The following is a 13035-nucleotide window of genomic DNA, read 5'->3' as shown; positions in this document are numbered from 1 at the left end:
TAAGTACTTCCTACTGCATTGTCAAAGCAGGCTATGGTAACTTTCCCAAGATGCAAATACACATCTTGCAACTTATAACCTCTAAAAACACAGCAAGCCATGTTACAATTATCATATCCACAGGCAAATCAAACTGAGTCAGCTTCTGTCAGCAATTTCAAGAGCCACCCAATTTTTAATACAGTGAAACTTTATACTTGTTGTGCCTTCAGTAAATATTAATGTGACCTCTGAATGTGAGTAAACCTGTCACTAGATTATGCAAAGAGTAACCTTTCATGATATGGGTCATTAAGGCTTTTCATTAATGCAAATAAACAATTACAAAAAAAAGTATTCCTGTTCCCTTCTTGCAAAGACATGTTTTCCTGAGCTCTGAAACACTAATGAAGTTGGGTGGCTGTCGCTTTAAGCCCTTCCCCTTCCTTATCAGCCACAGACACATTTCCCAGCAACTGCCATCTCCTCTCACCAAAAACAGTGTCTTTTTTTTTTTTTTTTTTTTTTGTAACAGGAAAAAAAAGGGGGGGAAAGTAGCTCCTGACTTTAGATCAAATAAGGTGATGTTTAAGTTTCATTTTGAGACTTCTTCCACATTTCCAGGACCTAAACTATGAAAGAGAATATGGGATCTAGGACCATTTTTTTTTTCTAAGTGCTCAGAGTGTTGACAGGTGGGAAATTCATCTGAGGTTGACAAGAGGTGAAGATAACCAGAACAAGATTAACCATGAAGAGTCAAAAACTCAACTCCCAGAATAAATTACACGGGATAAAAAATATCTAAGATTTCTATAGCTTATTTTGAACAGTTTTAAATAGGAATGGACTCTGTGCTCAACCTCTTGTAAAATATCTGCCTGCCAACTTTTAATTTTTTCTAATTTTTCAATCATTTCAACTGAAGGTGAAATCTTAATAAGCATATATTCGTCTGATACCTTTCACCAAAAAAGCCCTTTGTTCAAGGTCTCTTTACCCACTCTAAAATTTCTGGTTCATGTACTAAGACGGCTTCTCTTCTTTAAAAAATGTCAAATCAATGTTGACTCCAGCTTCAAAAGTAAGCAACATATTTTTCCGATATTCTGAGGGACTGATTCTTATGTTTAGCTCTAACGTTTCCTTCTCGATTCCTAAAACCACCTTCATGCAATTTTTTAAATGGAAGAGAACTTACAGACCAACTAGTCTATACCTCTTTGCAGGTGCTAAAACTGACCCTAAAGAGTAGTTCAGAAAGGAGTTCGTGCTGTGGTCCGGTGGGTTAAGAATCCGACTACAGCAGCGAGGGCCACTGAGGAAGTACGGGTTTGATCTCTGGCCCTGATCTGGAGTTGCCGCAGCTGCAACTTAGGTCACAACTGCAGCTTGGATTCAATCTCTGGCCTGGGAACTTCCATATAGCTTGAGTGCTGCCATTACAAACAAACAAACAAACAAAAAAAAGTAGCTTGGAAAATCTCTCCAAGGTCATTAAGCCAGTTATTAAATAATAACAGCTGAAAGAAGCAAGATCTTCTGAAGCTTACTTCTATATTCTTGTACCAAGGAACTAACAGAGGTTTACAGGTTTTTATGTAAAGGAAAATAATAATTTTCACTTAGTTGAGCAACTGCTTAAATAAAATCAGTGTTTTTCAAATGTTTGGTAAGAATCTTTAATAAAATTTCACATCCTTATACATTCTAAGGGTAGTCTTCAAACCATTTTGTATCTTTCCGTTGCTCAACAAAATTTTCTATTGCCACTCTGATATTCAGAGGGAGTGATTAAAAGAAAAAGGTTTAAAATAACTTTCATTCATTATCTCACCATTTTCTAGGACAGAAGTCCAGCAGGTTCAACTGGGTTATCTGCTTAGGGTCTCAGAAGGCCAAAATCAAGCTATTGGCCAGTTTGGGTCCTTTCCAGGGGGAGAGTCCATTTCCAGGCTCATTAAGTTCTTACCAAAATTCAATTCTGTCTAGGCTTGAGGTCCTCATTTCTTTGCTGGCCTTTGGGAAGAGGTCATTCTTAGTTTCTAGAGGCAGCCTGCTTTCCTCTGCTCATAGCACCTGAAATCTTTAAGCCGGCAAAAGTACATAGAATCCTTTTTGCACTTTGGGTCTCTCTGACTTCCACCACTTCTCCCTCATTTCTCCCTCTGCCTCTGCTTTTAAGGATTCCTGACATTATACCGGGTCCACCTGGATAACCCAGGCTAGCCTCCTCACTTCAAAGTCAACCTGAAAGTCAACCTTAATTACATCCACAAAGCTTCTTTGCTACTACAGGGTAACATATTATGGGCACGATATTTCATTATATTCACTGTCCTGAGGATTAGGGCATGGAATCTTCCTGAAGACCAAAATTCTGCCTGCTATGCTCAGAACCTATTTTATTGACCTAAACTTTAAAAAAGAGACTTTTTTTTTAACAGGTCATATTGTCCAAAATTAACAACTCTAACAAAAATGTGAATTTTCACTCCTAACATTTATACATCCATTTCCAGGAATGGCTAAGATTGGCCCTGCTTAGGTCCAGTGTCTACCCCTGTACCAGTCACAGGGCCAGCTTACATAGGAATGCAACCAGTGCAATCACCCACGGGCCTTGGCTCAGAGGAGCCCCATGCTTGAGGCTTAATTAATGCTCTGCAGATATTATTTGTAGCACTCTGAAGAAGTACTACAAATCCTATCAGAATGAATACAGTGAAAACCGTAATTTGTTTTGTAAATCCAATAGACAGTGGAGCATATCCTGAGGGTTTATCTGCTTGGAAAAGAGTATACATCTCTTTCATTTTTGCAGAATAGTTCCAATAGGTACAAAATTCTTGGTTGGGATTTTTTTTTTTTCCTTTAGTGCTTTAACAATGTCATTCAGTTGTTTCCTATATCTTAACGGTTGAAAAGTCAACTATATTTTTGCTTCTTTGAAAATATACTTTTTCCTTTTAAGTGTTTTATCTTTTTCTTTGGTTTTCAGTGGTCTGACTACCTACCACATATCCTAATTATGGTTTTTCACTGTATTTATCCTGATAGGATTTGCAGTACTTCTTAATTCTGTAGGTTGATATCTTTCATGAGTTCTAGAACATGCTTGGCCTTTATCTATTCAGATAATGCTTCTTCCTACCACAGCCTAGATATTTTCCAACTGACTTATCACCCAGTGCACAATCCTCTCCACAGCTGTGTCGAATTTACTATTAAACTCATTTATTGAGTTCTTCAGTTATATTAGTTTTCATTTCTAGAATTCCTTTCAGTTCTTCTAGATTCTGACTCACTAATAAAATCCATCTTCAATTTTTAATGCATTGATTACTTTTATAGTCCATGTCTGATAATTCCAAAAGCTAGAACACTATGAAACTGTTGCTATTTTTCTTGTTTCGTATTTTTTTTAATCTTGGTCCTGGCTTGTGATATACATGGTAATTTTTTTATAGAATGCCAGGTGCTGTGTATAAAACTTATAGAGACTCTGCATGATGTCTCTTGCTTCTGGCAAGGGCAGACAGTTAAAGGCAGATCACCTGAAAATCACAATTGAGTTTATCAGAAGCTGATTTCAGTTTTTGTAACTTTATAGTCTATTTCTAGTTCTAACTCCTAGGATTTAGCTCTTCGGGGGTCCCAATTAAAAGTTTAGAATGTTTTACCAGGGTCCTGCATCTCCCTCCCTGAATTCTTGTTTGTGAAACTGCCAAAAATCATGCTCAGCATCTCTCATCTTAGGGACCACTGCTTTGCTTCGCAGCCTCATGGCCTGTGCTGTTTACAAAGGGCCAAATAATCCAAGGAGAAAAGTGTCACTGAATACAGGGCTCACCTCAACATGTTTTTCTTTACTCTGGGGTCTCTGCCCTCTTGGTAGTACTACAATCCCTTTAAGTATTCTTTTTAACACCATGTTCTGATTTTTTCAGTATGGGCCTTAGCTTCAAATAAAGTAGGCTATCATACCTGAAAGTGGAAATCAGATATGGATTGATTCTAGTGGCTCTCTCTTTATGCCTATATCCATATCTTACTGGTTCCAAAAATATTAAAGATAGGTTGACATATTTATGGGCTACTTTATTTTTCTGTTTGAAAGCTAAGCTGCTTACTTCTTAAATTTTTCAAATATTTCAATTTTTCAAGTATTTCTGATAAAATTATTATTTAAACATATTCAACATGCTTCTCCTTAAAGTTCAATCTGAATCCATACCCATAAGATATAATGTGTATATGGGACATTTGGGAGCGCCTTCTTTGTAAGTGCTGTCTTGAACTTTTTTTTTTTAAGTGCTGTCTTGAATTTTTTTTTTTTTAAGTACTTTAAGTACCCACTATTTCATAGAATGCTGCCTATATAACTTTGTTCTTTGACAACTTCTAGTCATCTCTCAAAGGATATGAGATTTATGCAATGCGTTGAGCAGAAGCTATGGATATCTCCTATAGGTACATTACCATAAAGTCTCAATAATTCAAATTGAAATTTATGATCACTGAAACATTTTTAAGCTATAATTTGTCTCTGAACTAAGAAAATGTTTCATTGCATAATTAAATGTATAAAAATTGTGAAGGCAGCTTATCCAACTCAAGAAAGGAAATTGCTGTTAAGGACTACCCTAAGAGGACCAAAACTTTTTATACGCCTCTGAAGAGTATTTATAAAAGCAGTTTAATTTATATCAAATAATAGCAATAATATTTATACTGTCATTTTTTTAAGTATCATTTGTACATACACTTAGTAAAGAATGCAAATCATTATGGGTAATTGAAAGTGCCAAAAACTAAATCTCCCATCAAAACAAACTGCAGCCCAGGATTTCACTCTCCAGCATTTTTACTGTCAATTAATTTAAAACAAAAACCAAAAACCTAGGTACTTCTTTCTATCTATAAAGTCTTACTTTGAAAGTCATGTTCTCTCTAAATTTATGTTCCTGAAATGTACAATGGTAATTGAAAACTCAAAAAATATTTGGCTCTAAACCAAAAAAAAAAAAAAAAAATTAGGAGTAAGTATAGATAGAATAGATGAGGATTTACAATGATATTCTCCCAGCCCAACAGATTAACTGACATTTAATACAATTATAGGTCATTATTCGGTATTATCATTGCCCTGGGCATTTGTTTCAAAACATGGATTTCGTGTTTTAGCAGACTGCAATTAATTTCCCTTGGTGGGTCAAAGGACCTTTAAAGATTTACAAGCATTCAAGACACAAAGAACTAGCACCTTTCTTTCTTTTTCTTTCTTTCCAAAGGCTCTATTCTATTTCATCTATTTCCTTGGCTCAAATCTTCATAACTCTTTGCTCATATTTACTGCTGGAGATGTAGCCATCACAGTTAGAAAGTGGCAATTACTTTAGCATGATGCAAACCAACAGTCAATATTATATGCACACTAATATTTATATTAAAGTATTATCACTATTGATATTATTGAAGAGACCACATTTCAGGAAATATTATATCAGAAATTTCATTACAGAAATGTGGATAATCTGATAGATATATAGACACTAGAGCCTGCATGACTTCTTTGCTAAGAGCAAGTGTCCTCAAGCAAACCATCACCACAATAGTTAGAGCTTTATTGTTTGACAGGATTTGATGGGAAGCCGTTTAAATCTTTGCTCTTCAATTTGTCAGCCAACTATATGTTCTTAAGCAAGTTACTTACCCTCTCTGTACCTCAGTGTTCTCATCTATAGAATAGGAATAACAACAGGTCTACTTTTCTGGGTTATTTTTAATAAGGATTAAATAAAAATGAACATGGAACTCAGCCCAGTGACTAGAAAATAATAAACATTCAATAAATACTAAAAACTGTTTTGAGGCACATGTTATACATCACTAATTATTCAAGAATGCAAATCAAAACAATGAGGTATCACTTCACACCAATCAAAATGGCTATCAAGATAAAGTCTACAAATAATAAATGCTTGAGAGGGTGTGGAGAAAAGGGAACCTTGTATACTGTTGATGGGAATGTGAATTGGTGCAGCTAATATGGAAAACAGTATGGAGGTTCCTTTAAAAATAGAGCTACCGTACTATCCAGCAATCCCACTCCCAGGCATATATCCAGAAAAGATGAAAACTGATTTGAAAAGATCATGTACCCTAATGTTCATAACATCACTATTTACAATAGCCAAGTCATGGAAACAACCCAAATACCCACCAATAGATAATATATATAATTATATATATATTTATAGATAGATAGATGTGATGGAATATTACTCAGCCATTAAAAAGAATGCAAAGTTGCCATTTGCAGCAACACAGGTAGATCTAAAGAATATGATACTAATTTCACAGGATTTCCATCCCACATTGTTATGATCATTATACAACTACAGATGTGATAAATTCATTTGAGTAATAAAAAAATAATAAAATAAAAAAATGAAAAAAAAAGAATATGATACTAAGTGAAGTCAGAGAAAGGCAAACATATGATATCACTTACATGTAGAATCTAAAAAATAATACAAATGAATCTATATACAAAATAGGCAAAGAGTCACAGACATAGAAAACAGACTTTTGGTTACCAAAGGGGAAAGAGAGGTAGGAAGAAATATATTAGGAGTATGGCCTTCATAGATAAAAAGTTCTATACATACAATAGATAAACAACGAGGATTTACCACATAGCACAAGGAACCATACCTTGTAACAACTTATAGTGGAAAATAATCTGAATACACACACACACACACACACACACACACATATATATATATCTGAATCACTTTGCTATTCACCTAAAAGTAACACAATCTTGTAAATCAACTGTATTTCAATAATAAAGAAGAAATAAATTTTTAAAAATAAAGGGACTTCAGCTTTATGAAAAAAAATATTGTGGTTAATTTTTTTTTCCTCTTTGTAGATTACAAATCCTTTTACCTTTGCCTTTGGACCTGATCACCCCAACACTCTTACCAACGCAGTGGTTACCTATCTTTGAGAGTGTGCTTTGTTTCATAGCAAGTACCTTAGTATGTTTCCTACCTCAGGCTTTAGGATCTCATCTTAGTTCACACATACACACTCCAGGAAAGCAGCAGTGTAGACTGAAGAAAGGTTTAGACACAGCATTTGTCCGATTGAAACATAATGTCACATAGGTAATTTCCAATTTTCTACTAGCCACAATAAAAAGGGAAAATGAATAGGTGAAACTAATTGTAATAATATATTTTATTTGACTGGATATACCCAAACACTATTATTTTAACAAGTGGCAGTAGCCACATTTCAAGGGCTCAGTAGCCACATATGCCTACTGTATCATACGATACTGGTTTAGAGTCAAAAAGACCTGCATTCAAATTTTAGCTCTGCCATTTTCTTGCCATTTACTTGCTAAATCTCAGTTTTATCATGTTAAAAATAACTCTTTCCACAAGATTTAGTGTATACAGAAGTAGAAATATAATGTTGTACATATGGAACTTGTATGTTACAAACCAATGTTACCTCAATGAAAAATAAATTAAAAAATAGGTCTACCACCCACAAAAATAGTAACTATCTCCAGATAGTGTTATGAGAATTAAAATGGCACATACAGAGCACCTAGCACAATGCTTGACACGCAGCGCTTTTCATTACAGGACAAATCCTTCACCCTAGCCTTCTGCCCAAGAACTGAATGCTGGCACAGTATGCTATAATCTGTGACCTAGCCTTAGTTCCTTCCCTTCCACCCTTGCTAGCAACTACAGCCTTTCCCCCATCTGCACAGCTCTCCCTTTTGCTTCCTAGCATCGATCAACTTGACTGTGTGGAATTCTAGAAGCCGTGGAACCTCTTAGTCATGACCCAAGTATGTGGTCCCAAGAAACTAAAAAGAACTGTTCCTGAAAATATCCTTCTCCTCTGACCCTGTCTCATCCACCTCCCCAACTGTTCCCGTGGCTTCAGCTTCCCCAGCAAATGCCATCACAGCAATGCAGACAGACTGACCCTCAAACACTGAAAAGGATCATTCCGCAAAATAATTAGCCAGAACCCTTCAAAAAGGGTCAAGGTCAAAAAAGACAAAGAGGAGTGTCCGTTGTGGCGCAGTGGTTAACGAATCCAACTAGGAACCCTGATGTTGCGGGTTGGATCCCTGGCCTTGCTCAGTGGGTTGAGGACCCGGTGTTGCCGTGAGCTGTGGTGAAGGTTGCAGACGCGGCTCGGATCCCGCATTGCTGTGGCTCTGGCGTAGGCCGGTGGCTACAGCTCCGATTCGACCCCTAGCCTGGGAACCTCCATATGCCGTGGGAGCGGCCCTAGAAAAGGCAAAAAGACAAAAAAAAAAAAAAAAAAAAAAAAAAAAAAAGACAAAGAATGATGGAGGAACTGACACAGATTAAAAGAGACTAGAGAGACATGAAAATTAAAAATGAATTACAGGATCTTAAGTAGGATTTTGGTCTAGAAAGAGGACATTAGTGGGAAAACTAGTGAAATTCAAATAAGGTCTATAGATTAGTTAACAGTATTGTATCAAGGTCAATTTTCTGGACTTCATAACTGGACTACAGTTGTATATAATGTTAATATTGGTGGGTATAAGATGAATAAGGGGAGTTCCCATTGTGGCTCAGCAGGTTAAGAACCCGACCAGTATCCATGAGGATGCAGGTTCAAACTGTGAGCTGCAGCAGAGCTTGCAGATGTGGCGTTGCAGGGGCTGTGGCATAGGCTTCAATCCTTAGCCTTTAAAAAAAAAAAGGAATAAGGCCTGAGGAGCTAATGTATAACATGGTGATGACAGGAACTCTATTATATAATTGAAATTGGCTGAGAGAACTTAAATGTTCTCTCTCTTTCTCTCTCTTTCTCTCACACACACACACGTACAAGGTAAAATGGTGACATGTTAATCAATCTGATGGAGAAAAATCCTTTCACATGGATACATATATCAATTCACCCTAGTGTACACTTTAAATATCTTACAGTTATAAGATATTTACCTTAATATTTTAGCTTAAAAACTAAATTTTACCTTAATAAAGCTCAAAAACTATTAGGGGATATATGGGAACTCTCCATAATATTTTTACAGCCTTTAATTTTATGTCAAAACAAAAAGTTAAAACATGTTTAAATGTGATTAATCGAAATTTATTAGGAAGGAACCTCTGTCCCAAGGGGGCTGTTAATTGATATATCACTATAAAATGGTGCTACTTATGTGAAGTCAATGGCAGTAAGGCCATCACACAGGTTAATGAAAAGTCAATTCCAAAGTATAGAAAATCTACCTTAATCACCACGATTAGTTTGCAAATCCACTAAGAGAGTATGAAGTCACCTATATACACTCAGTAATACTGAGGACTTGATGACAGCAGATGATGTTTTGTGTCACCAATAATGCTATTAAATAAATATACCTTTTGACTTAACCATACTGAATAATGTGCTTAAACAATAGCCCCACTGATACCAACCTTTTATAGAAAGAAAGTGACAGGAAAAGATGTGGAAGCAATGCAAAGAAGCATGTTCCAATATGCACCCTTCCTCAGCCAGACTTTTCTTGCTTTAGGAAACAGCCTTGGTCACTAAGTCCTGAACAAATTTTCTTGCAATAGAAGGGACAGTCGGCTAGGCTACATCCTGTGTTCCTGTAACATGAATTAGCTCATAGGCAGCTGGTAGATGGAGAAAGAATTTCAGTATAAAGCCTAAGCTGCACTGGTTCATATGTGATTTTCTTCCCAGGTCATTAATGTTTTGCCTCATTAATAATAGCAACAGAAAGCTAAGTACACTAACAGCAGCCAGCTAGGAAGGAATCAGTATTATGCGTTCAACCTTCCACCTAGAAGTGTTTATTGCAAGGTTAACTGGGATCTTTCTTTTAAAAAAAATAAAGTTATAAATAAACAAAACAAAGCAACACAAAACAACGAGCTGAGCCTACATCTCTCAGATCAGCACATTTTTTAAAAAGCTTGTAATCTTTTCTCTACTTGCAGCTTCAGATGATAATGCCCCTGGCCCTTGTAAACACAGATAGTCTCAAACCTTCCTCATGTCTCCTTCCATTAAGCTACTACACCTTTTTGTTTTAAGTAAAATCTGACATTTACTGCAGTGTTTATTTATTAGAAAATTCATATGCCTTTTAATATATAAACACATACATAATATTATAGTAGAAATGCTGCATTTCCACATACTCTGAAAAAATAAAATGCTGTCCCAGGGTAATTTAAAATATAAACTGTCATACTACATTGTTTCCAAAGATTTCTTATGTATCAATGAAATGTGTTATCAAAACAATTAGTATCTTACATATTTTATATTTAGTCAAAAATTCAAAATGTAGTCATGCATTTCTATATTAGTCACACATTTCTTACACAGATAGGATATTCTAATATAAGGACATGTGTCTAGAAAATATTCTTGCTCATAAAACGAAAAAGATGCTTTAAACCATGTTTTCTACTGTATTACATGACGCTAAAGATTGTAGTATGACTTCCTGTTCATCAAAAGACAGCAACAATTACTGCTTAATGATTATTTGTTGTTCAATAATACGATACCAATCACTAAGCATCCTTATATGTAAACAGCTCCTGCTAGCAACTAGCATTATGAAAGAAAATTTGTTTTATTTGTACATGATGGAGAAATAGCACATAATTAACTCGTGAAAAATACACTTCAACCAAAGTAGCTATAATTTACTACATCAACTGCAATTTGAATACACAGCTTTTGAAGTTAATTTATATATTAATTATTATCACTTTAATATTTATAAAGAGAATAGTGTTCCCTTTTTTACATCGCCAATAATATGCTAGGGTACTTTTATGGACCCATGCACCCTGAATTTCAAGGAGCCTTTTTTTCCCCATTACCTATTCAGATTCACTGGGTTAGAGATAGTCAGCATGTTTCCCACGGGGGAAAAAAATGCTGCACAATTGTCTGCTTATAGTGTGACCTCTTTCACTTGGGTGGGTATCCTCTCCATCACCGACTAAGTGAGGATGTAACCTTGTCAAACCAAAGGCAAAAGAATAATGAGCACACGACAGGCTAACCCAGCATGAAAAGGTTGTTAAGGAGGCTGCAGAAACAGTGCCCTGAATGACAAAATAAGAGTATACTCCTAAGAGTAGGCTAATATTAGAGAAAGCACTCGAGAACACGAGAAGCACTTAATCCCATCCTTGGATGCCTGCCATACAAAACTCCACTCAAATTTATTTATTCCATTAATTACTAACCAGATTTAGTTAATATGTTTTCCAAAAAAAAATCTTGGGGGAACAGGCTTGACAATATCTCTTTCCACAAAGCACTAGCCAAAGGTAAGTATGAACAAGTAGATAACGTTCTGCTTTTACCAAACAACTGCAAATTATCACCCAACAAGAAACAATCAGTCCAATTCAAGAATCAGAAATATAAGTTGGAAGGCTTCATCAAACAGTAGGATTTTACTATCATTAAAACAAATGACAGTAACTGCTACATTAATTGCTACCACTAACTGGCAACACGGGAAATCATATTAAAACATTTTTATAGGTAACTGAAACCAGCAGAAATTAGGCAAGTTCTGTGGCAGCCTTCTCGGTGTGAATTTGCTTTTAGAATAAGCAAACAAACCTCAAATACAAACCATTCAAGCATGTACTAGGACTATCATTGTGTCAGTTATGTACATTTTGACATTCCTTTTCTACACTAAGATTGGAATGAAATTTTGTTCCCAATCAGTCATAATACTTTAACAGAGAAACAGTGCCACCTTTTGGTCCTGAACAAAAGCCTCCAGGCTACTAGCCTTCCAAACTTCCTTTTTTCAGTCAAATTGCTGATAGATATAAATGTCACTGAATTTCATGTCACAACTATCATCTTCTAGAAATATTTGGTAGCTGCCCAAGCTAATGAGAGTAACATGAAAGCTGCTTCCAAGATGCAAAATTTCAAAATAATCCAAATACCAAATACAGGTAATACAACATAAAAATTTCTAATCAACGTTTCACCAAACACATTTTGCCAAAGCCAAGTACGTCAACCAACTGATATATTTTAAGGATAAAAGAAAAATCCTTTTTTTATAGCATTGTTACATTTCAAAATTGATTTCTTTTAAAAAGCACCATATTTTAAATTGACCTATTAATTTAATCATTGACAATATGGGTTCCAACAGTGAATTACGAGTGAAATAATTATAAATAATCTTATAAACAAATAGATAGTATGCCTCTGATTCACTTACACTAATGACACAATGTCACCACGTTGTACTTCAAAATTCCTCACTTTCCAGTGGTTCAAAAGCACCACATCAGACGATTGGCTCCCCCCGGGATTCAAAGAAGGCTAAAAAAATAAGAAGAAAGAGACACATCTATCATTTGTATTTTTCAATCTTCATGGTTCCTTGCACTTCAGAGCTGTAGTGCAGTTCAATAAAACATTTCTAATGTAGTAGCTTTCAATAAATTGCTGTTCTAAAATAACTGCAAATGATGAGTTTTCAAAAAGGTTCATTGGGATTCTTCACAGGGAACCAGAAAAAAAATAATACATTACCAATACTTATTTGAAAGGAAAATATGCTAGATATTCAAATCTTTACTAAACTCCAAGAAAGAGGCATGGAAAGCTGTGAGAAGAATTAACAGGAAGAAGTGAACCAAACCTAAACAACATAGCAGTATTTTGTTAAATATTCAGGTAGGATCTAATTCCACAGTAGTACACATTATTGTTCCATTTGGGGGAAAGGTGAAATAATCTCAGATCAACTGGGAAAACAACCATACGAAGAAGTCTAGGGACCAAAAGTAAGACATGATAGGACAGTCTTGGAAAATGGAATTTCCTGCTTTGGCATCTCTTTTCTCCAGAGAGCATCCAAAAAGGGTCCTGACCCCAGTTTAAACCTAATGAAATGAGTACCCTTCGCCCGAGGATTCAGACAAGTCTAGATGTCTCTGAGGATTGACGGGGCAG

At 35.6% G+C, this 13035-nt stretch overlaps 1 protein-coding gene across 4 annotated transcripts in view; it reads right to left on the bottom strand.

Moving 5' to 3' along the window:
* Positions 1 to 13035, bottom strand: part of IMMP2L (inner mitochondrial membrane peptidase subunit 2) — a 989629-nt gene that overhangs the window by 910497 nt on the left and 66097 nt on the right. For all 4 annotated transcript variants that reach the window (XR_014834216.1, XR_014834217.1, XM_021079086.2 and 1 more), the window contains exon 4: positions 12296 to 12399. Coding sequence is in view for 2 of the 4 variants with exons in the window: in XM_021079086.2 (XP_020934745.1) it covers positions 12296 to 12399 (104 nt within the window). In the remaining 2 variants the exon portion in view is untranslated. The remainder of the gene's footprint in view (positions 1 to 12295; positions 12400 to 13035) is intronic.

The sequence above is a fragment of the Sus scrofa genome, chromosome 18, assembly GCF_054392235.1.
Source record: "Sus scrofa isolate SSC_HxYL_T2T_F1_AM1 chromosome 18, Sscrofa_HxYL_maternal_Yorkshire_Landrace_v2.0, whole genome shotgun sequence".
Taxonomy (NCBI): domain Eukaryota; kingdom Metazoa; phylum Chordata; class Mammalia; order Artiodactyla; family Suidae; genus Sus; species Sus scrofa.
This window is presented reverse-complemented; position numbering and strand designations above follow the sequence as displayed.